The sequence below is a fragment of the Mus caroli genome, unplaced genomic scaffold, assembly GCF_978045245.1.
Source record: "Mus caroli unplaced genomic scaffold, Mus_caroli_1 scaffold_17, whole genome shotgun sequence".
NCBI lineage: Eukaryota > Metazoa > Chordata > Mammalia > Rodentia > Muridae > Mus > Mus caroli.
This window is the reverse complement of record NW_028227272.1, coordinates 89,623,370-89,646,160: the sequence shown is the minus strand read 5'-3', so window position 1 is coordinate 89,646,160 and position 22,791 is coordinate 89,623,370. Positions and strand designations below refer to the sequence as shown.

The window sequence follows — 22,791 nt, the reverse complement described above, 5'->3', positions numbered from 1 at the left end:
CCAGAGCCAATGCCCACTTGTCCCAAGTTTGGTGATTCTTTTAATCTCTCTGGAAGCTGTCATAGATGATTCTGAAAATCCCCCCAAAGATTTCCCAAGGTCCAAAAAAAAAAAATGCACACGGGCCCAGACTTCTGTTGTGCAGCTTAGTTTCGGGATTGTTTCTGGATCTTCCTGGGACGTGCAGATACTAAAACGTGACCCTGCTGAGGGTCAGTTCAACGCCAAGTCTTAAACTCAGCCCACACCCAGAAGATAAATATACACGAGGACCCACAAGGTTGACATTTTCCTGTGCCCCTCTGTTGTATGGATGGCGGTGATATCTGTAGACTCGGGACCTAGTTGGTAGAGGGTAGAAAGGTATAGCAATTTAAAAGGCCAGGGCAGGCATCTGGTGGACCACTAGGCATATGGCTGGATGTAATCGTCTGTGTGGGAGCAAAGCCACCATTGGCAGAGCAGTCTCTTCCCTAGTGACTGTCAGTCCTGGCTGCAGTGACACACACGTCCCCAGAAAACCAATATTCTCTGCTTGCCAGGAACAGGTCTCCTTTCTTAGTGGAATCTGCTGTTTACGTTGACATCCTGGCAGCTCAGAACTTGCCCAGTTTGTGCTTTTCTGAAGTGAAATTCCTCCCTGGACTCTCACTGTCGATGTCCCCACCCCACCCCACCCCCACATCTTCCTCCCCCCCCCCAGACATAATATTTATCCCGCCACAGTCTGGGCTCCTTCATATTTGTGTAGTGTCGGTTTCTTTAAGCATTTCCATTCCTCTTTTACGTGATTTGGGGTACAGTGTGGGATGTTGTCTCTCGGCTGAGCGGAAGGCTGTGGTGGAGACACGTTGCGGGAAGGATAAACTGTTCTGGCGCTCCGAACAGGGAGGGCCGCCTTGGTGTGCGGCTTTTCCCGGAGAGTTGGTCTTAGTGACTCATGATGTTATCACAGGATCCATATCATTCTCTATTTGATCACAAATTCATAGAGGAAGAAGAAATCCAACTGCCAGCCCCAGGGATGTTTCTCGGAGAGCAGTCCATGTAAGCACTAGAAACTGATTGTTGGGTCTCCTAGGGAGAACAAGAGGAAAAGGTGTGCGCTATGTTAAAATCCAATGTCCACTTTTCTTCCGTTTTCTTTCTGTTTTTTTTGGTTCACGGTTTGTAATAGCGCATGTAGTAAAATCTGTTTTCTTCGGATTTAGCTACAAACAAACAAGGATAAAATGGTACACAACAAAAATAAAACCTAAGCAAAAGCCAACAAAACTAAGGGAAGCCTGGGCCCCTCGGAGAACAAGCCCCGGCCGGTCCTAGCAAACACTTCCTTTCCACAGCAGGCCAACAAGCTTCACCCCAGAACCCATGGCACTGACTCAGAACCTGCCTGTAAGGATCAGGTTTCCCCTTCTCTTTATTCCACAATAAGAGGGTTAGCAACACTTTGCTCAAGCAAGCTTCTCCCTGTCCAGCTTAAAGCATGGGGTGGGCAGAGCCTCAGCAGGGACCAGGAGCTGCCCGCTGGACGCTGTCCCTGATGGAAACTGTAGTGTCACGCTCTACCCCAGCGGGCTTTACAAAGTGCCAGGCATGGTGTCACATAGCTTTTGTAGCCGAGGTTATTTGCATGCTTAGGAATTTTCCCTGTGGGGCAGAAGCAGTCCTCCTATGGAGCCCCGCTCCATCCCTTCCCCAGCAGCTAGGCTTTCCTTTAGTGAGCCAGCCCTTTTTGGTCAGGACTAAAGGCTATCCATCAGAAAGTACCAGTGAGAGGAATAATGGTTGAGTGACTTTTAGAATTTTCTGTTTGACAGCATCATAGACATAAACAGTGATCCAGCTAGCCAATCAGTGAGAATAGTTCTAACAAATTCAACCTGCTAGCTCTTTCTTTCTCCCCCTCCTCCTCCTCCCCCTCCTCCTCCTCCTCCTCCTCCTCCCCCTCCTCCTCCTCCTCCTCCTCCTCCTCCTCCCCCTCATCCTCCTCCTCCCCCTCCTCCTCCCCCTCTTCTTCCTCGTCCTCCTCCCCCTCCTCCTCCTCCTTCTCTTCCTCCTCCCCCCTCTTCCTCCTCTTCCTCTTCCTCTTTCTCTTCCTCTTCCTCACCTTCTTTTTGGTACTGGGAGTAGGCTAGTTATAGAAGAATATATTCTGTTTCAGGATATTTTTTTAAGAAAAATTACTTGTTGAAGCAGAGAGATGGTATAATGTCTGGTGAGTGTCTCCTCCCTGCTGTTGATTATAAAACAAGCTGAGAACAGTAGGGGGTGTTTAAGAATGACTGTGGAGTCACACTCGGTGTCTGTGGAAGGTTGGTCCAGAAACCCCCTCCATTCAATTCAGACATCTGCAGCTGCTCCAGCCATTTATACAAAATGGCACAGCCTTAGTAAATGACCCTCAGCACACCCTCTAGCATAGTTTACATCACGCCTAGATTATTTATGAATCTAGCTAACAGAATATCGCTTGCACATAAATAGTTGCTGCGGTATTGTTTAGGGAATGATAATGAAAAAAAATAAAATAAGTCCACATATATGTTCAGTACAAATGGATTTCCCCACAGATATTTGTGATTGCAACTTCTTGAATCCAGGGGACCCATGGACATAGGACCGACTCATGGTAGTGGTATGCTGTTTGTAGACTCTGTTGGGCCATTAGGCAGAGGAGCCTCTACTTTCATTGAGAGAGTTCTTGGACTAAAATGTTCTTGAAGCCCCAGTGCACATGAAGCCCCAGTCAAGCAATTAACAAGAATGGGTGAGCAAGCTGTCTGTGAAAATGTCCCAGCGTGCCAGCTGCCTATCAGGGAGCGGGTGGGTAACGGTAAGCTAGCTGGTCACTTCAGGCCTGTGTTTATAAACACGCACTAGTGCGTTTCAGGCAATGCCTCTATGTCCTCCGTGCCTGGCTCTGCAGTGAATCTCACATCCACACATGTGGAGGGTGTGTGGAGGGTGGAGCTAACGACACCGTCCAGTTTTACTCTGCACTGCGTTGGGGGTCCCAGCTCACAGCCCAGCCTCTATTAGCCTATATTGGACAGCCTATCCAGTTTGGGAACTCTATTTGCTATGCCCAAACACTCTCCAGCCAGCGAACCAGGCTACATGGGTCCCCACGAGTGTACAGAAATCCCAGTGGTCTCCTGTGACAGGCTCAGGCTGCAGTGCTGGAGCCCCAGCATGTTGCCTCTGGCTTCCTAAGCCAAGGAGGAAACACTCAGGAGCCACGCAAACTCCATGCCTCTCAGAGAAGATGGAAGTGAATTGGAAGCAAATTATCTGACTCAAAGTACTCCATGCTTTTAGAGACTTAAGTCCTTCTTCATGAACACATGGACCCAGCAGTACCACCTCCCCAACACCTGATCCCAGGAGGCTCAGGTCCAGAGAATGGGAGGGCTGGCCAGTGTCCTCTAGGGAACTGTGTGCCTCTAATCCAGTCACTTTATGCAAAGGAAGGAGTTGTATGGAATTCATCTGCATCCGTATCAGATCTTTGTGGATAAGACAAGAAGGGAGGGACTGTCTGGAGGTGGAAAGGACTCCTGTTTGCTTACAGTATTGGCTGTGGGTCTTCACAGACATTTTTATTTCTATTTGAGATGTCTGTATGGAGTATATTCAGCCTCTATCAGTTTCTGTCTCTTATCAATGAGAAGCTATCTGAGCCTGGATCATTCATAAGGCTCTTTGTCTTTTTAAACAATGTCTGCAGAACCTGCATGCAGTAAGGGCCCCATTTTCATCCTTGTATTTAAACCACCCAAGAGGCAGGTCCCCTTCCCTATTTCCTAGGTCGGTGATTGATCAGTTTTGATGAGCCTCTGGCTCAGTTTATCTCTGCTGGGATGAGTTTTGACCCCTAAGGGACATTTAATGAGGTCTGCGTCTGCGGATGTTTTTGATTGTCACCCACTGGGCTAGAGGAGTGGTCCCTACTATCCAGGGGATAAGGCCCGAGATCTGCTAAACACCCTATTATGTGTATAATAACCCCTCCCACCCCAAACAAAGACCAATTCTAAATCTTTAATCATGCCAGGACTGGAGAAAGCCGGACCTGACCCAACACTTAGATGAATCTGTTGTTAGGTAGCTATCTCCCTTGCTCCTCCTCCTTCCGCTCTTTTCCTTCCTTGAAAAAAAAAAGAATCCGTGAAAATTTTAATTCATGGTATTCACACTGAGTCAAAGAGGAGACAGCAGACAGGAGGATCAGAAGTTCAAGATCACCCTTGGCTTTGTGTTGAGTTCCAGGCCAGCCTGGTCTATAAGAAACTGTGTGTAAAAAAAAAAAAAAAAAGAAAAGAAAAGAAATAGTAAATGAATAAGAACATGTCCAGAAGTCCCGACGAATGGACTTTTGTGATATCCCTCCCCCCGCATTCCCAGCGCTGCCCAGTGGTGCCCTCAGTGGGCAATTCCTGCCTGGCAGGTAGGCACCCACTCAGATCCCTGCTTAACTGTTCAACTCTAGGCTCTTAGCACTGTTTAACGACTCTAGGCTGTAGACCTTACCGTCTTCTTAACAGAGAGCGGAGAGGATGTCCCCCGTTGACACTTAAGAGCACCCATTACCTTGAGGATGCCTTTCCATCAGGGGAAAATTGGAGAATGGCTGTGTCATGCTTTGTTGAATGTTTGACAGCATAGCAGCAACCCCCACCTTACTCCTGGTGACCATCTGAAATATCTGCAGACACTATCAACCCTCCTCGCCTGAGGGTGGGGAACTTCGGAACCACTTCCCTCTGCACCCGTCCGATCTCTGCCGCTTTTGCCCAAGGGAGGAGCCTTGAGGATCAATTTCAGAGATAAACACTGGACACTGGTTAGATTATGCCTTCCCTGGGTCAGAACAAGCTGGCTCCAGTCTCCATCCTGGGTCAGGTCTCAGCAGGGACAGTGTCCCCAGAGGAGACAGGGACATTGGCAGGGTCACTGATAGACCTGTTTCTTGTGGCTCCTTGTGGATTTCTGAGAGAGAAAGCTTCCTAGCCTACCCTTCCTGCCCAGCCAGGCTCCTAGAACTCTGAGGGCCCGAAAGGGTTATACCCAGCGAACACTGAGATTTCAGATTAGCAATGGGAGAGAGGAAATTAAATATGGACTGTAATATGAAGCACTGTTTTTCATGGGAAAAGAAGTTCTCCCAACTTAGCCAGTCCAACTCTTTTGTCCAACCGTTAATAGCATGCAAATATTTATGATTCATACATGCCCCTTCTAATTCCCGTGTGTATTTTAACAATAAACAGTGCATTTTGACAATGGGGCAGAATAATCCCTTTGTCCCGTAGCAGAGCTGTGCAGGCTGGCACCCGGCATCACATTCTTCCCGAGTGGTAACTGCTGTCTCCACCCAAGCTTAGGGGAGGTTTATGTCTATGTGACCCGGGTGAACGGACTCTGGACGGTGCTCCAGGCCACCCCGTGTTACCGGAAGCCATTCTTATCTCATTGTTTTTAATAATTTTCAAGGGAGTGCTCACACTTGGGTCTTCTCTGGTGGACACAGAGCACCCAGAGAGTTGATGTGCACTGTGGTTTGCTGCCGCCTCTTGCTGCACCGTTGACTTGCATTCTGGCCAAATTCCTGGACTCTGGGTCACAGTAAAGCCACCCGATTCCTCTGATTCATTGCAATTCCACAGAAACACGTATCTCTTCAGAATGATTCGGTGGGTCTTTGGAAGGCTGTGTGAGGGAGTCTGAGAAGTGCTCAGGATGCCCTGAGATGTGTGAGCCTTGGTTTTTCCTCCTGTGTAATGGGCATGGTGGCGCCTTTCACTCAGGCCTCACAGGGTTGTTAATAATAATAATAATAATCATAGCAAGATGGTGTACTTATGAGGAGATTTAGGAGATGAGGCGTGGCGGCTCTTCCTACTGAAGGGTGGGATTGTGGGAAGAGGAGGGAGGAGATGACAGGAAGTTAGGGAAGGAGGTGCTGCCTCTCATCCATGACAAGGAACTTTTATCCCTTTGTTCTGCTAAGGACCTGATAAAACGGAGGCATCACACTTATTCATAAATCAATGCATGCATAACAGTAATAAACAACTAATCATTTTCAGGGCACTGTCTGGGCCCTGTGTGTTGTGCATATGCAATCGACTTCCCTTCCCTGTGTCTGTTTGCTTACCCCGTCTCCTAAAGGCATTTAAGGAGAGCATTTCATTCATTCATTCATTCATTCATTCACTCATTCATTCTTCTCTTTTGCTTTTTTGGAAACAGAGTTAACACTGTTCCGCCCAGGCTGGCCTGGAATTCACAGTGATCCTCCTGCCTCAGCCTGCCATGTCCCCGTTCATCTATTTCTTGATTCATCATCGCACATCTGCTGTGCACCTATTGTGTCGGCTAGCACTAGAGGATCGTGAGTCCGCTGAAGAGGCATTCTCAAGGTCAAGGGTTCATGAGGGGTGACAGTGAAGCAGGCCTTCACTGTTCTGTGTGGACGTCTCTGTGACAAAGGACAGGTGCAACGGGGGGCAAATACAAGTTGTGTGTAACCTAGCGAAGGGCAGATAGTTTCCCCAGGCAGCTCGTCATCTCTCTTGAAACCTGTGGGAGGCAACAAAGTGTGCATTTGGCGGGGATGTAGGGGCTCACCTTGTCTGTCGAGGAACTGAGAGATACTAGGGTGTCCTGCTCTGGAGGCCTTGGCGTACGGCGGGCTGAGGATGCTTTAAGGACCTTGACATCCATCCTGGGCACTAGGTCTGATGCCAGTGCCCTGGCAAGCAGCCAACAGATCCTTGGCAGAGACGTACATCGCCACACAGGTGTGGTGCACAAACTTAGACTGCAGTGTGCAGAGTAGGGAATTTGTTTGGGGGCTCTGGGGTGCTCAGAAACCAGCCTTACTCATGTCTCCTCTCAGGCAGCCTCAGATCTGTGCATGGAGAGCTCGCAAATAGCCCCATTTAGCATTAGCACCCACCTCAGGCTGGTCTCCAGATTTCCTCTCTTCCGTTAGCATCCAGTCCACCTGCCCTGCCTCCTTTCAGAACAGCAAAAGTTCAAGAAGCTGGTGAGCAGGAACTGCAGACCCCAACACTCCCCTCCCTCCTGAATGCCCACACTCATACCCAGACTCCCTGCTACTCCAGCACAGGATGCTGTGTGCATGACACTCTAGACCACAGGTACAGGCAGGGGGATTAGTCAGGCAGCCTTGGGAAGCCACCTTAGGCATTTTCCCTGCATGGCCCCTACACAAGGCAGATAGACCAGCACAGCTTGGGGAATCTGGGCATCTATCAACGAAAGAAGTCGCTGAATGGAAGGACAGAAGAGCACGTGGCCTTAATCTAAAGAGACTCTTGTGCATGTCTGGGCTAAAAACAGGCTAGTCATCTGAGATAATGTGGGGCTAGGATTCCAAGTGAGTAAGACAGGAGAGAACATGCAGCGTGAAGAAAGAAAGCAGAGTCCTTGGGACTCTCTTGATGCTTTGGTGCGGTGGGCAAGCAATATAAGTGTTGATCCAATTTTAGGATGTTTCCTATAAGATGGCAGAATCTATAAACATCTCTTTACCTTATTAAAGTGGGCACAGGTATAGCATTTGTGTGCAATCCACTCTCTTTCCTCTTCTGTATCGAGTTTGTGTCATCTCAGAATGATTTTACCCTACCTGCCGCACAGCAGATGCCGTATCTCTGTCCTGTATGTTTGAGCGGTGGTGGGCCGGACCCTCAGAGACAGAGACAGGACCCACTGCGTTCATTTCTTCCCTAAGGTTGTTTTCAACCCAGCACGTCAAGTACAGCCATGCTTCCCAGGCAGGGGCAGCCGTCGCTGAAAGTCGGCAGAACTCGTTGATTCACTATATCAAATTTGTGTGTGTGTGCACATGTGTGTGCAGGTGTGTATGTGGAAGCAGCTGCTGCTGTCCACACTCTTTCATCACTTGCTTTTTTGAGGAAAGGTCTGTGACTGAACCCGGAGTTCACCATTTCAGTTGGCAGCCCCCCTCCCCCAAATCCATTTGTATCAACCCCCAGAAATCAGGGTATAGGTGCCTGCTGCCCACTGGCATTTGACACAGTGCTGGGCGTCCGAACACAGGTCTTCATGCTTGTGCAGCAAGCTCCTTATCTCCTGAGCATCTCCCAGCCCATCAGCCCTCCTTTATTCTTTGTTTTGTTTTTGTTTTTATTTTGTTTGGGTTTGGTTTTTTTGAGACAAGCTTTCTCTGTGTAACACTGGCTGTCCTGGAACTCACTCTGTAGACCAGGCTGACCTCAAACTCACAGAGATCTGCTTGCCTCTGCCTCCCGAGTGCTGGGATTAAAGTGGGGTATAACTGCCCTGCTCTATTTAATTTAAATAATATTAGAACAAAAGACACAAATAGGGTCCAAGCCCAGCCCCTGAGCTCTACTGAGTCACTTCCAGAGAACCCCAGAGAATGTCCCACATGGCTTTCCCATTCTCCAAGTGGATGGCTCACTCTCAAACTGCTGGTCACTCCGCACAACCAGGCAAAGGTTGTTTCTATGGAGAACTGAGTTCTGTGCTTCAAGTTTTCAGTTAGGCTCTTGAGGCTTGGACAATGGCCAAGAGCAGAGACTCTGGTCTGCATTCTGCCTACATGGACACAGACAGGACAGGGTCAGGCCAGCTGGACACAAGGGCTCTTCGCATGAATATCATTCAGCCTACAGGAGCTGTGCAAGTCCAATGGGTTGTGTACTGCCTATAAGTCCCTAAGTAAATTATGCAACTCTACCGTCAACAGATCATGGTGGAAATAGGAAGAGGAAGGGAAATAGAATGGACACACGCGTAAGTGTCGGCTGTTAGGAAGCAACCAGTGGGAAAATAAGGGGGAAAATGCCAAGTGCATGCTGGAAATATCCTGCAAACACAGAAGTTATCCCTGGAATCTAGGGGAGAGCATTCATTTCCTTGGAAAAAAAAGTCCCAGCCGTGTGTGTGTGTGTGTGTGTGTGTGTGTGTGTGTGTGTGTGTGTTATGTGTGTTTAGGCTTGCACATGTGTACACATGTGTGGATCTCAGAGGATAATTTGTGGGAACCAGTCTCTCCTTTTACAGTATAGGTGCCAGGGACTGAACTCAGGTGACTGGGCTTAGCCGCAGGCCTTCACTCACTGAGCCCTGTCGCTGGCCTGGGTGCGTGCATTTCAATGCTCAGAGTTATTTGTACCCACAATAAGACACGGCATAATCTACAGTCCCTGTAACCTTTGAGAATCTTCGGGGATTTCCTGAATTTGTGAAGAGCAGACCTCCCTCCCAGCCCTTCCTGGCTGTTTTGATTTTTTCAAAGGCAACATTTTAAAAGGAAAGTTTCCTTTCACATGCTTTGGGGGTGCCTAAAGTAGCAACGTGCAGAAGGTTCCCTCACAGAGACACAAAGAGAGGGATGTTACGGGTACTGCTTAAGGAAAATGGCTACCCCACATCCCCAGGGCAGAAGATCCTTTGCATGTGTAATCTTCCTTTTCGTGACAAAGGGCAAGTTTCACATCCCCAGAAACAGTCCCCAAAAGGAGAAGATGACTCATGTGTCCCAACCTACACCAAGGAGAATGAGAGCTACGGAGCCACTGAGAACTGGGGGTGGGGGTGGGGATAGAGCAGCCCACCCACAGGCCAAGAAGGGCAGCGGGCTCCCAGCAAGAGACTGGAGGCCATCCGGGCTTGGAGGGCGGGGCAGGGGTCAAGCTGGAATGTAGTGATGTTTAGAGCCTGGGCAAGCAGTGATCTTCAGCCATGTACCTTCTTGCTTACTTTTTGCTTCCTGCCCTCAGCCCTCCCGGAGGAAGCCATATACAGTGTTATAGTATCTTGATCCTGCGGTTTAGTCATTTGCTACATGCAAAGGGAAGCAGTGTGTCTAGGCTAGACAGAGAGGCAGGGTCCTGCTGATGCTGTATTAGACTCCAGGGCTGTCGGTGTCCACCACTGAGCCCTCCCCCAAAACCCTGGAACTGCCTGGCCTTGCAGAGCATGCCACACGGCCCCAGCAAGAAGTGTCCAGGAAGGCTCACCCCATGACCTTTCCAACTAAATAAAGTAGTTCGTATTTTTGTTCTGCCCTTTGGATGGGCAGACTGGCGTCGAGGAGGACAGATCAGCCCCTCGCTGTGATGCCTTAAAGGGTTGCCAGCTGGTGTTGCAGCCATGAACCGCCAAGTTCAAATGGAAATCAGTCTGAGCAGCAACTCTGTCACCTGTTGAGCGCTCCTCCTCTTCCCCAATTCTTCCCCCATCAGGTGTCCTTGGGCAGCTCCTCCCAACCCCTCCTCACCAGATCTCTGGGGCTTTGTGGAATGGTTGTCCTGTCTTTGACATTTTTTCACAAGACTTTGCTGGGTGCCTGACCTTCTGTTCCTCATTTCCTTTAGTCCGCATGAAAAGACTGAGACACAAAAGCTGTTACCACTTTGTATTTTGCAGAAGAGAAAGCTAGGGCTGTTAGACAGTAACAAAGTTGCCCGTGAGTACAACTGCACAGGCAACAAGTGGGATTCGAACACAGGTATACTGGGGTTGCTGAGCGCTCACACTTAGCCCTCTCCCTATGTACTTCCAGCTTTGGAATGTTCTGAGCAAGCTTTGTCTCTGGATGCTTGGCTGAGTCCAGACTTCCCCCTTCTTCCCCTGGTCTTTCTTTTTTGATGTTCCTTCCTCTTCCCTTCAGCCCTCTTGTCACTCCTGTCAAGTATCAGTCCTCCAGGATCACAGCCATCCATTGAAGCTGATGTGGCGGGTTCCTTCAGTACCAGGAGCAGAATAAAGATTTTGATGCTTCCCCCTCTCTGTCACCCCTCTCACTGGCTGGATGACTCAGAGCATCAGTGGCTTACCGCTTGCCCCTCTACCACCAAAAGCCTCTGCCTCCAGGCAATGCCCCTGATCAGCACCAAGGCGATCTATGTCCTGGCCAGCCAGGGTTTCTGGGAAAGCCGGGTCTCCCATCAGGCAACAGACTAAAACGTGACGTCTTGGACAGCCCAGTCTCTCTGCCCTGCCTTAGATCCTGAAGAGCCCAGGAAAGCGAGTGTTATTTTGCTGACCGTACTCCTCTAGGTCGGTCCCTTGTGAGACTCTCCTCTCCTGGCGGCTGCAAGTTACAGCGGAGAAAAACACTTGAGAGTGTTTCACTCTCCACGCCCATGTACTTAAAATACCAAGCCCATAGGTCATTTTAATAAGGGAATTTGGCTAACAACACATGTGCGCTGGAGGCCCTAGCTCCCACGTCTGCAGGTGCTGGCCAAGCAGGGCTGTGTCTGAGCAACCACGGGCCTGGGTGGGTGGAGAGCAGAGCTTGCAGCTTCTCTAATTCTGAGCACCCGAGATTTGCCTCTGGCTACCTGGAAGCCATTGTCAGGGATGGTGCTAAACCCAGCTGGAAAAATACAAATGAAAATGGAGGTCAGGTTCGAACCAGAGGGAAAAGTCACACTCTGGTGACAAAGAAGTCATCTTGGTCTATAGATTATAAGCAGAAGTCCTTGTACTCAAAGCTCTCACCAGGACTGGGGAGGTGGCTCAGTTGGTGAAATCCCGGCAGCACAAGCAGGAGGTCCCGAGTTCTATTCCTAGAGCCTAGCTTTTAAAATTTTAAATTTGTAATACATGTTTGAAATCCCAGTTCTGGGGAAGTGGAGGCAGACACATCCCTGGGGCTCACTGCTCAGTGGCCTAGCTGGATCCATGAGTTCCAGACCAGTGAGAAATCCCGTCTCAAATCACAAGATGGGCAGAGCTTAAGGAATGATATCTAAGGCTGACCTGTGGCCTCCACATAAAACTGCACATGTGTGTTTGTGCACACACATACACATGCACACACGTCAGCTGCAACCCGAGCCCATCGTGAGGATTGCCACCAGTTTATCTCTTCCCAGGTGAACCCCATTACAGACATGCAGTCTCCCTAATCTCCCTACCTGGTGGGAATCACTAAGTGGAATTCCTCATATCTGCACATTAAAGGATGACCAAAAAGTCATAGGAACCTGTGTGTGTGTCAAAGTCACACACCCTTAGCAATGCTAAGCCCAGGATGCTCTGTATTTGTGCCAGGATGAAGAATGTGCCTGGACGGTCCCCACCCACCCAGGATCTCCGAACATGTTCTTATTTAGAAAATTCACCGATGCAGTGAGGTTAAGGCCATGCATGAAGACCTTCATGTGGAGACCATGTGTGTTAGCCTTCATGTGGAGTTCACATATGACGGCCTTCATGTGGAGCTCATGCATGACAACTTCTAAGGATGGGGAGATTTAGAGACAAGGGCTATACTCTAAGGAGGCAGCATACAAAGGTAGAAAGCAGTGATCGGGGCACTGAGACCACAGTGCCTCCAGAAGGTCAATACTGATGACAATCTTAGGAAGTCAGGAGAAGGAGAAGGAAGGAACCCATCACCCCCATTGCCACCTAAGGTGTCTTACAGGCCTTGTGGTCTCCAGAACAAGAGACTGAGTCTGTGTGCATTAAGCCATAGCACTGTATTACATCAGCCCCAAGACTGCTTGAACTCAGTGTTCCTGAAGTCTTTGCACTTCCGAGGCTGAAAGCAACAGAGGACATGATTCTGTGTGTGGTGGCAGCGTGCTAGATAGTCACAGGTTTGGAAGACATCATTCGAGACCTTCGTGACGCATTTCAGGCAAGCCATGGCTGAAGCCAGCATTGGAGAATGTTAGATGCCACAGTACTCCACAACCTTGAGCTGTCACCGAGCTACAAGCTCCCATGTAGGCATCCTACTGCCTCCGGCTCAGAAGACACTGTCAGAGGAGATCTGTGAGCTATTCCACAAGTAGCTACTCTTGACCTGGGATCCAGATTGGCAAAAATGTGGGTGAATCCAACTCTTCGAACGCTCTAGATAGAGGCACCAGATCTTATTGTCTGTTCACTCTCCTCACACTTGCGCATGTACACACACACACACACACACACACACACACACACACACACACACCAAGGCCAGCTCAGGACCAAGCTATGTACCTATCAGTCACTGGTGTCTTCAAGGTCCTTTACCTATTTCCCCTCTGGCTTTACAATCTTCCATTGCCTGAGAGCCTCTTCCTGTTCTCCTTTCTCACTTCTGAGGAATGTGAGGCTTTGGAGAAATGGAGAAATGGGCCCTGCCCCCACCCCCACCCCCAGGCAGATTAAGCTTGGACCATCACAAATGCTGTCAAAGCGGAAGGCCTAATTAATCAAGGTGAAAAGTGATTTATGGGGCCAATCGGAACTAGTCACAAGCAAACTCTTCCTTCAGGAAAGGTCACCTGGGAAGCAGGTCAGTGGGAGACTCACTGGGCCTTGAAGTTGGGAAGACTTGAGAGAGTGAATCTGGGTGGCTGGAGAAGCGGGGTTGAGTACAGAAGGCCCAGAGTCGCGAGGCACTGGCTAAAGAGCTGAGCTCATGAGCTGCAGAAAGAGGGGCGGGTTCTAGGGAGAAGATTCCGGAAACTGGCTCTGAGATTCCGTGTTGATGATACCAAGGGCTCGCCCGCCCATCATGGGTACTTGCTGAGAAAGGAAGACCCACTGTGAGGTCTGCAGGCTGCTTATCTTACCCAGCAGGCCCCGGGGCACTGCCTTTACACAGTCGAAGGCTACAGAGAACGATGAGCAACTCCCTCAGGTTACACATCGGCACACCATTCTTAACATGTCCACCCTCAGCCTCTGTGGACCATCCCTCCGAGTCTGCTAGATGCTAAGGTAGAAAACCATATGGAATATCCCCTGAGGGTGTATCCGCAGGTGTCTGATGCAAGTGCCAGAGCCTGGCAGCCTTCTTCTGGGGGAGCTGGGGAAGGATTCAGGTACAAAGTCTCTTGGGCCATAGAACCCCAGTCTTCAGAAATCCCTCCTGTCTGGTCCACTGGGCCTCTCAAGATGCACAAGAGGCCTCCGCCTGAACCTTGCCTGACACTATTGTTCTCTTTGGCAGAGAAGTTAGCAGACAGACTTCAGAGGCTCGGGGATCTTTGGGAGAGTGTCCTCTTGATGGGGAGTGCTACTTGCTCTGGTGATAGGTGGTATCCTTGGGAACGTCTCAGTGGCCTTCCCCCTTCAGCTGGAAGTGGTATGGTTTTTCTAAGGAGGTTAGGCAGGTAAGCTGGGTTTTACAGTAGCCAGTGCCTTTGGGGCACGGTTTGTTCCCATTTCCCTTGAGTTTCATTGTGTACTACATAAGAGGAGAGATTGTACTAGCTAAGGAACTAATATTTAGGTAGAAGACTTCATATTGCACCCGGCCAAATACGGGCATTCCATACAGAGCTCTGAGACGGGGAGAGGTGCGTGCGTGCGTGTGAGCCTTCGGACCCCCATGGGCAGACACCATTACAATGCCTTACCTCATTTATCTTTCTCTTGGGCCCAAAAGGTCGAAATTTGGAAAAATTGCCTATACCAATTTTTAGGCAAGAACACTGAGCCTGAACAAGAACACAGAGAAGTCTAGATCTAGTGGCTTGTCTGGTCAAGCATCCGGAATTTAAACCCAGAAACCATCCCCTGAAGCCTGCTCTGTCTGTCCTGTCTATGTCCCTTGCTCTGTTCTATCCCAGCCATGCTTTCGTAGCATCTAATCATTGGGTATTTATAAATACTATTTAGCATCAACCATCAATTTCTAATAGGTGCAGAGAATAACGTCTAACTTAGCATGTGCTGTGTTAATAAAAAGATAGAGAATAAGAATATGTTCTATGGAGGTGTGGTGAGGTATGGGGGGAGGGGGTGCCTTGGGAGGCCCATGCCAAGGCATCCCTTCCCCCTGAGGTACCAGCCACATGACAGTATAGCATAGAATAGAGTTTATTCAGGCCATGGGGAGGGGAGTTAAGAGGGTAGTAGAGACAGAAATGCAGAGAGAGGGAGGGAGTAGAGAAGTAGAGGCTGACCATGACCACGTGGAAAGAGGGGACAGGGAACAGGGAAGGAGTGGGGAAGGGAAGAGCCCAAGAGGGCAAAAGAGAAGCAAGAGAGCAAGAGAACAAGAGAGAGAGGAGGGGGCAAGCAGCCCCTTTTATAGTGGATCAGGCCTACCTGGCTATTGTCAGGTAACTGTGGGAAGGAGCATACCTGGATGTTGCCAGGTAACTGTGAGGTGGAGTTTAGATAGAATGCTAACAGCATGTTTTTACACTTAGAAACTCGGTGTTTGTTGATTTTGGTTGGCCTGCTCATTTGTTTTGAGACAGGGACTCATGCAGCCCAGGCTAACCTCACACTCACTGAGTAGCTGAGGGTGACTTTGAACTTCTGATCCTCCTGCCTCCATTACCTGAGTGCTGGGATTACAGGTGTGCAGCCTGGCACCCAGTGTATACAATGCTGGCATAGATCCTTGGGCTTCATGCTTGCTAGATCACCACCCTAACCACTGACCTACCCCGGCCCCAGAAAGTCAGTCTTCTCTACTCCTCGGAAGTACAGAGTAAAGAGAGAAATGTGTGATGGTGTCTTTTCTTCTTCTTTTGCCTGGATTTTACAAATATGCAGGGAAGACAGAGGAATGGGAAGACAGAGAGAGGTGAGCAGTAGATAGCTATGAGTCCCAGCTGTCAATTCCCAAAGTCCTGATATGGGAGTAAATTCTGATCTCCCGGATCTTATTGGTAATTAATGGTTGACTTATAGCTACGTGACTATGCACTATGCCCCACCTGGTGAACCCACTGTGTGCATTCCAGATTGGAAACAAAACCCAGGAGTACCAGGAGAACAAGTCCTGCTGCCCCAGCTCTGTTGCCTTTCCAGCTTGAGGGCTGGACAGCATAGACTGACATAACAGGGAGAGGCTCAGACCACCCCTCACTATGTTCTATTCTGTTTCCTGTCTCCACAGGCAAGAGCTTCACTCTGACCATCACCGTCTTTACAAACCCGCCACAAGTTGCCACCTACCATAGAGCCATCAAAATCACAGTGGACGGCCCCCGAGAACCCCGAAGTAAGTGAGCCCCCTTGGGGCTGGTAACTGTCTGGGCTGGTGTACACAAAGACCCACCAGGTCTCACAATGTATCTGTGCCTTCAGCCTCTTTCCTGAAGGGATGTCAGGCCCCTGAAGACAGGAGACGTTTCCAGGTCAAGTCTCTCACCTCTCAAACGTTGTTTGTGTGAACTGGGTTCTTTTTAAAGCGTTGTGTTACACGTCAAAGGGAAATTAGGCCAACTCAGATGAGTTAAGAACACTTTGGGTTTGTTTTTGTTTTCTGAGGCAAGGAGTAGACCCTCACATATACAACAATGTTCAGTGTGATCAGACACAAGCAGTGGATAGACAATTGGCCAAGTACAGGGTGTGACAATGAAGACCTGAAGGTCAGGATGGACAAGAAGAGATAGCTTACCATCCACGCTTGTGTTAATTTGTTAAGGCCAGAGATGAAACCTGTGAAAATCATCCTCTCTTTTTCCCTTGAAGGGATCTTATTCTAGGATTGTTTAAAATAGAGCCTGGGACGGGCGAAGAGCCCTGGGGGAAGCCAGTAAATATAGAAAGATAGTCTCCAAAATACCCCGAAACTCCTGTGAGGAGAGTGTTTAAAAAGGAGTGGGGTTGTTTAGTCTGAAGGAAAGATGTCTTCAGAGTGACTTAAGGACTATCTTGGAGTAAATACAGGAGTGATACTCTTCTAGGGCCACACCCCGGCCCAGGAGCTGCAGCTGTGCCACAGTTCCAAGCCTGTAGGCAGATGAGCCCGGAACGAAGAGCAGCTCACCTCCAAACCATGTCAGGGGCCCCTGGGAAGTGATACCCTCAGAGGCTGGGATGCGAAAACATGGCGTCCCTCCTGTACCCAGAAACTATGGTGCAGAGAGATTATTTGATAAGAATGAAGGTACTGAGAACAGGGGCCCTAGAACAGTCTCAGAGCCTGCCAGAACCTCAGTTTCCTGTACAAAATGTATGTAAAGGTGACAGCACCATTTTAAAACTTAACTAGATGAAGTCACGTGCCCGGTGCAGGGCATGAGTTTAGGGAATGTCAGGAATCCCCTGTGGAGCTTCCTTGCCTCGACCCTCGACCCTCGTTTCAATGTGGTAGCTCCACTGAGCCTGCTGAGGTAATTCCCTCAACAGGCAGCCTGTCCACACAGACATCTCATCTGGGCTCTGAGGTAGTAGCCCTTGGGAATTTGGTGGTCACTGTGGCTATGGCAGTGTCTCTTGCCATCATGGTCATGACTTCTGGTATCTGGACTATCCTTGGAACCAGTCACCTCTCTGCCTCCATTTCCCCAGTTTCCCTGAAGCAGTAACACACAGAGAACAGCCGCAGTCACCAGCAATACCACAGGACAGAGTGTTCAGCCTGGCTGCGCTTCCCTCCCCTCCCTGGGCTGGGCAGCTCCCTCCACTCTGCCCACCCTGCTCCCATTTTTCCTCCCTACCACAAAACCTGTTCAGCTTTTCCTTGTTAACCTCCTTGAGATTTCCTAGCTGTGATCAGGTTCAGGGAACTCTGGGGTTTGTGCTGGATAGCACGCCCTACTTCTTTAAGAGTGTGAACAGCAGACCAAGGTAGCACACAGTCCTCACACAGCCCAGGAAACCTCTTAGCACTCCCTGGTTTCCCAGAGTAGACAGTCATGACAGAACACCCGAGGGCCATGGCCCAGTGCAGGGGACTGGAGAGGAAGCAAGCCGAGGTGATGATTTAGCACAGGACCAGGAAAAGGGGCGAGGTTTAGGAAGACTGATGCTGAGAGTGACCCTGCTCACAGGATGGCTCCTTTAGGTGTCCGTGGCTCTCTAAAGCAGCTGCTGCCTCCAGGACAGATTATACAATGACTGTGCACAAGGAAACAGCTGAAAATGGGGACCCATGAGAAGCCTTCTATTTTCCTTATTCTTCCACACCGAAGAAAGACAGGCTTTCACCTTGTGTGTATTTTTTTCCTGGAACATTCCAAAGAAGTGAGGGGGGAGCTGAGCCTTAGCAAAAGCAAACGGCAGGGGGAAGGGAAACGGCCCCCATATTGGGGCAGCTGCTTGCCTGATGTGTATAGACCAAGTATTCAGATAAAGCGTTTGCCGCCTCTGCTATTATAACTTGTAAGAACAGTGGACCCTTAGTGGTTAATTGTACTATTATCTTCCTATCATTTTTTATTTATTTTTGTGCTTTGAGCTGAGAGACAGGCTCTTGCTATGCCGTCCTGGCCTGCCTGGAACTCGCTATGTAAACCAGGCTGACTTTGAACTTCGGGCCTCCAGAGACCCTGAGTGCTGGGGTTACAGCGTGTGCCACCACATCTCATACCGGTTCTCATAGCACCCTGATCATTTCCACTGGCGCTCTGCCCATCATCTGCCCATCATCACTTTTTGATGCAGTGAGAAGTGAGGACCCTGTGTGCCCATCAGGGCTGCCAGACGGACGCAGCCGTGTAGATTTAGGAGCTCTGTCCCACCCCTCATTTAGGAAGGATCATGGATTCTGGATGAGTCTGGCCCAAGAACCCTAGTGTTTGCCACACTGAGCAACATTGCTCAGTTCTCCCACTTTAGGAACTCAAAGACTCAGACAGAAAGAACCTCTCTCATCCTTCCAAGAAAAGGAAAATCAGCCCTAGAGAAGGGAGGCAACCTTTCTAGGTTTAAACAAGATGATGAAGCCACAGGGTGGAGGGCGAGTTTCACTGTCTGACTTTGGTGTCTGACTTTGGACCACACATCTGTCCATCTGTCCATCCATACCATGCCGTCTGCACTTCACATCCTATGAGTTCTCTCTCCTGCCTTTGGAATCTTTGTGTTTACTTGTGGACTGGCTTTCATGATTTCTCATGTGGGACCCAGCTCTGAGGCTGCCCTGTAGGGCACAAGGTGACCTCGACGCTGACATGGTTGTCAGGACTGAAGCTGTATTGTAGTAGGTTGTGTGCTCCAGGGACTCCCCAGCCTTTTGCAGTTCAGATGGTAACTGGCCAGTCCTAGTAACCCTCTGCCCCCGAGTAAGTCAAAACTTGCTTTTCACACAGTCCATGGGATCCTTCTACATCTCCAGCCAATAGGGAAATCTGTGAGCTTGGGGGAATTCAGTTCCTTAGAGGGGAAGAGTGCCACCGGAAGGTTTTTGTTTTCAGGCAGTAAGTAGACCATTTTATGACTTGTTAACATGCTGGAAGATAGTGTGGTAGAAGATACGCTACAAGGATGGTGGTATATGTGTGTGAGGGGTGTATATGGGTATGTGTGTGTGTAGTGTAAGTGTGTGTGTGTTTGTGTGTGTTTATGGGTTCATGTGGAGGTCAGCATCAACCATCATCATCTTCAACTCTCTACTTGTTCTTTGAGACAGGGTCTCTCTGTGAACCTGTAGCTCATCTGCTGAACTATGCTAACTAGCCAGTAAGCTCCAAGAACCTGTATGTGTCTATTCTCCAGCACTGGGGTTAGTGCAGACATACCAAATCACCCAGCCAATTACACTCGATCTAGGGATGGGGACATGAATCCTCATACTTGGACGGCAGACTCTCTACTGACTGAGCAATCTCCTTAGCACCAGGCCCTGCTCCATAAAAGGATTTTCTCTTCACAAACAGAATTTTAAGAGTGGTTTGATGTTGCTTTGATATTTCTAGAAACATGTAAAACCCACTCGTGATGAGTCTTGGGAAGTCAAGTACCTGTGACTTGGGGAATAGACTTCACTAAAATTCAAAACGGTCAAGAAACAAATACTGGCTGTGTCCGCCTGCGACACCTTCTGCCCTCTGGTAAAGCTGTCTTGGGCAGTCACGGTTCAAGCTCTGAGATTCACAGTGATGAGAACAAGAGAGAGCAGTTCCTTGAAACTCAGCCATCAGGATGCAGGTCTCAGTGCCTTAGTTGGGGTTTCCTGCTGTGAACAGACACCATGACCAAAAGGGCAACATTTAATAGGGGCTGGCTTACAGGTTAGGTCCAAGCCTCAAATCCTTTGCAGGACCCTTTCAGTCCTGGGCTGTCAACTGCAACTGAGGCTGCACCTTCACCAATGGCCTAACATGGCCTCTCACAGTGCCAAGCCTCTGCTGCTCTTCATGCCCCCTTCATGCCTTCAAAACCAATACCACCTGGCAGACTCTTACACATTACCAAGTACCACTGCAGCATGAGGTACAACCTTGGCTATCTCTGGAACACAGCTTCTTTATATTCTCAGAAAACACTTCTCAGAAGATTTCACCTCAGTGATGCTGGTCTCTTATTAATCACTGCTAATTTTGTAGCTCCAGCTCACGAGCATCCATTTTCCCAGTAGCCCCTTCTATTCTTGACTCTAAAGCTTGAGCCCAAACTGCTGAGTTCTGCTGCTTGCTGGTGCTGGAACATGCCCCCCTTGTTCTATTACATTATCAATGCTGGGATTAAAGGTGTGTACCACCACACCTGGACTTAAGCTTTTCTTCACCTAGAACTTGCTCTGTCCCAGGCTGGCCTTGAACTCTGAGATCTTCTTGACTTTATCTCCAAGGATAAACCCATGCCTGGATCTAAATTTAGCTGAATAGGATCTTTCCCCAAAGTCCTACTCCCTTAATCTGCTATCTCCTAGAACATAGGAGTTGGCTCCATTCTGCTTCCTGGTGCCCCTTTAATATTTAAACCATATATTTTATATTTTTCCTTTCTAAGCTTGCTATGCTTGTTTAAAATGCTCTTCATGAGACTTAACCAGAGAACAAAGTCTCTGCTGGGTGTTTCTGGATTTCCTTTGCCATTGCAATTAATCTGAGTCTCTTCTCCTTAGCCTCAGGCAGACTCTTCTGACAAGGACTAAAGCCACCCATATTCTTCATCAAAATACCACAAAAACAGGCTCCAGGCCATGTACTGAAATTCTTCTCCACTGAAACTTCTTGAGCCAGGTCTGAACAGTTCAAATCACTCTCAGCAATGAAGTCTTTCATAGTCCTAATAGGATGGCCCATTAAGCCCTAGTTAAAGCATTCCACTGCTTTCCAAATCCAAAGTCCCAAAATCTACATTTTTCCCTAACAAAAGTATGGTAAGGCCTATTACAGCAATACCCCATTCCCTGGTACCAACTTTTGTCTTAGGCTTTTACTGCTGTGAACAGACACCAAGACCAAGCCGGGCGTGGTGGTGCATGCCTTTAATCCCAGCACTTGCGAGGCCAAGGCAGGCAGATTTCTGAGTTCAAGGCCAGCCTGGTCTACAAAGTGAGTTCCAGGACAGTCAGGGCTATACAGAGAAACCCTGTCTTGAAAAAAACAACAAAAGAACAAAATAAAACAAACAGACACCATGACCAAAGCAACTCTTATAAGGACAGCATTTAATTGGAAATGGCTTATAGGTTCAGAGGTAGTCCATTATCATCAAGCCAGGAACGTGGCAGCATCCAGGCAGACATGGTGCAGGAGGAGCCTTCTTCTGAAGGCTATGAGGAGAATACTAGCTTCCAGGCAGCTAGAATAAGGGTTTTACAGCCTACACCCACAGTGACACGCCTACTCTGACAGGGCCACACCTTCTAATAGTGCCACTCCCTAGACCAAGTATATCCAAACCATCACATTCACCGACTGATCATTTCTGGATGAAAGAAAGTATCCTTAGAATGGATCAACTCAAGGGCCTCTTTGTCAGCCAACTGCTTTTTAGAGAGTTTTGTTGAAGTCGTCCTGGGAGTAAATGCACATGCTTCTGCATGTGTGTGTGCATGCATGTACACATGTGTAAGAAGTGGCACACGCATGTTTATGCAGGTGTACCTACAGTGTGTTCCCACGTGGAAGCTAGAGGTTGATGTCGCGTGTCTTCGTCCTTCGCTCTCCTTCTGCCCTTTTGTTTGTCTGAGTCAGGGTCTCTCACTGAACCTGGAACCTACTGAGCTTGAAATTCTGGCTAGATTGGCTGATAGTGAGTCTCCAGGATTCTTGTATGTTGACCTCACCAGTGCTAGGGTTATAGGTATGCGCTGCCACACCCGGCTTTTAGACAGGGATGCTGAGGGTCTAAATTCAGTTCCTCATACTTGGGCAACAAACACCTTACTGACTGTACTGTGTCTCAGTCTCATGAATTTATTTTCTTCTTTGATTTTGAAGGGACATAGCGAACAATAAACAAACAAACAAACAAATAAAATCTTACATGTGTACGTATGCATGCATGTATATTAAATAGAACCTTTATATTTGATGAATAATTTCTAATGAAAAAGAAAAATGCATGAAAGACATCTGTAAGCATTCGGTGATAATGGACTCAAAAAGAAAAGAGTGAAATGGGTGTTTGTGGCTTTTTTCTTAACACTGAAGGCAGTGCAGATCTTTTCCAAGATATTCTTTTCTCTGGGTTAGAAGAGTCCCTAATAATAGTGGCTGACATTATATAGTACTCATTATTTGCCCAGCACCTTTCAAAGTGCTGCAGGCATATTAATTTATAAAATCTTGGGAGAAACAGTTAAGGTAGTTGAAGCCAAAGCTAATTAAGAAGCACACCCAAGGTCACCCAGCTAATCAGCCAGAATGGAAGCTGTGGAATCCAGATGTTGCACACCTAGGTCTGCTTCTGAGCACTAAGGTATTTGGGCCTCACTGCATTGTGATGCCGTATCTCTGATAAGGAAGGCTTATCAACTTGGGTGTGACTCACATGTGGTTTTCCTATAGCTTTGAAGCTGCCCCAGACGTTTGACTGGAGTCAGTCTTCCTACTGGTGGGTCTACTGAGTTACCCACATGCTTCCCAGGGAGTTCCCAATGCTGCCTGCTGCCAC

General features: G+C 48.6%; 1 protein-coding gene across 2 annotated transcripts in view; it reads left to right on the top strand.

Moving 5' to 3' along the window:
- The window catches only part of Runx1 (RUNX family transcription factor 1), a 224,038-nt gene that overhangs the window by 140,072 nt on the left and 61,175 nt on the right, over window positions 1-22,791 (top strand). For both annotated transcript variants that reach the window (XM_021184937.2, XM_021184936.3), the window contains exon 5: window positions 15,890-15,994. In XM_021184937.2, the coding sequence (XP_021040596.1) occupies window positions 15,890-15,994 (105 nt within the window). The remainder of the gene's footprint in view (window positions 1-15,889; window positions 15,995-22,791) is intronic.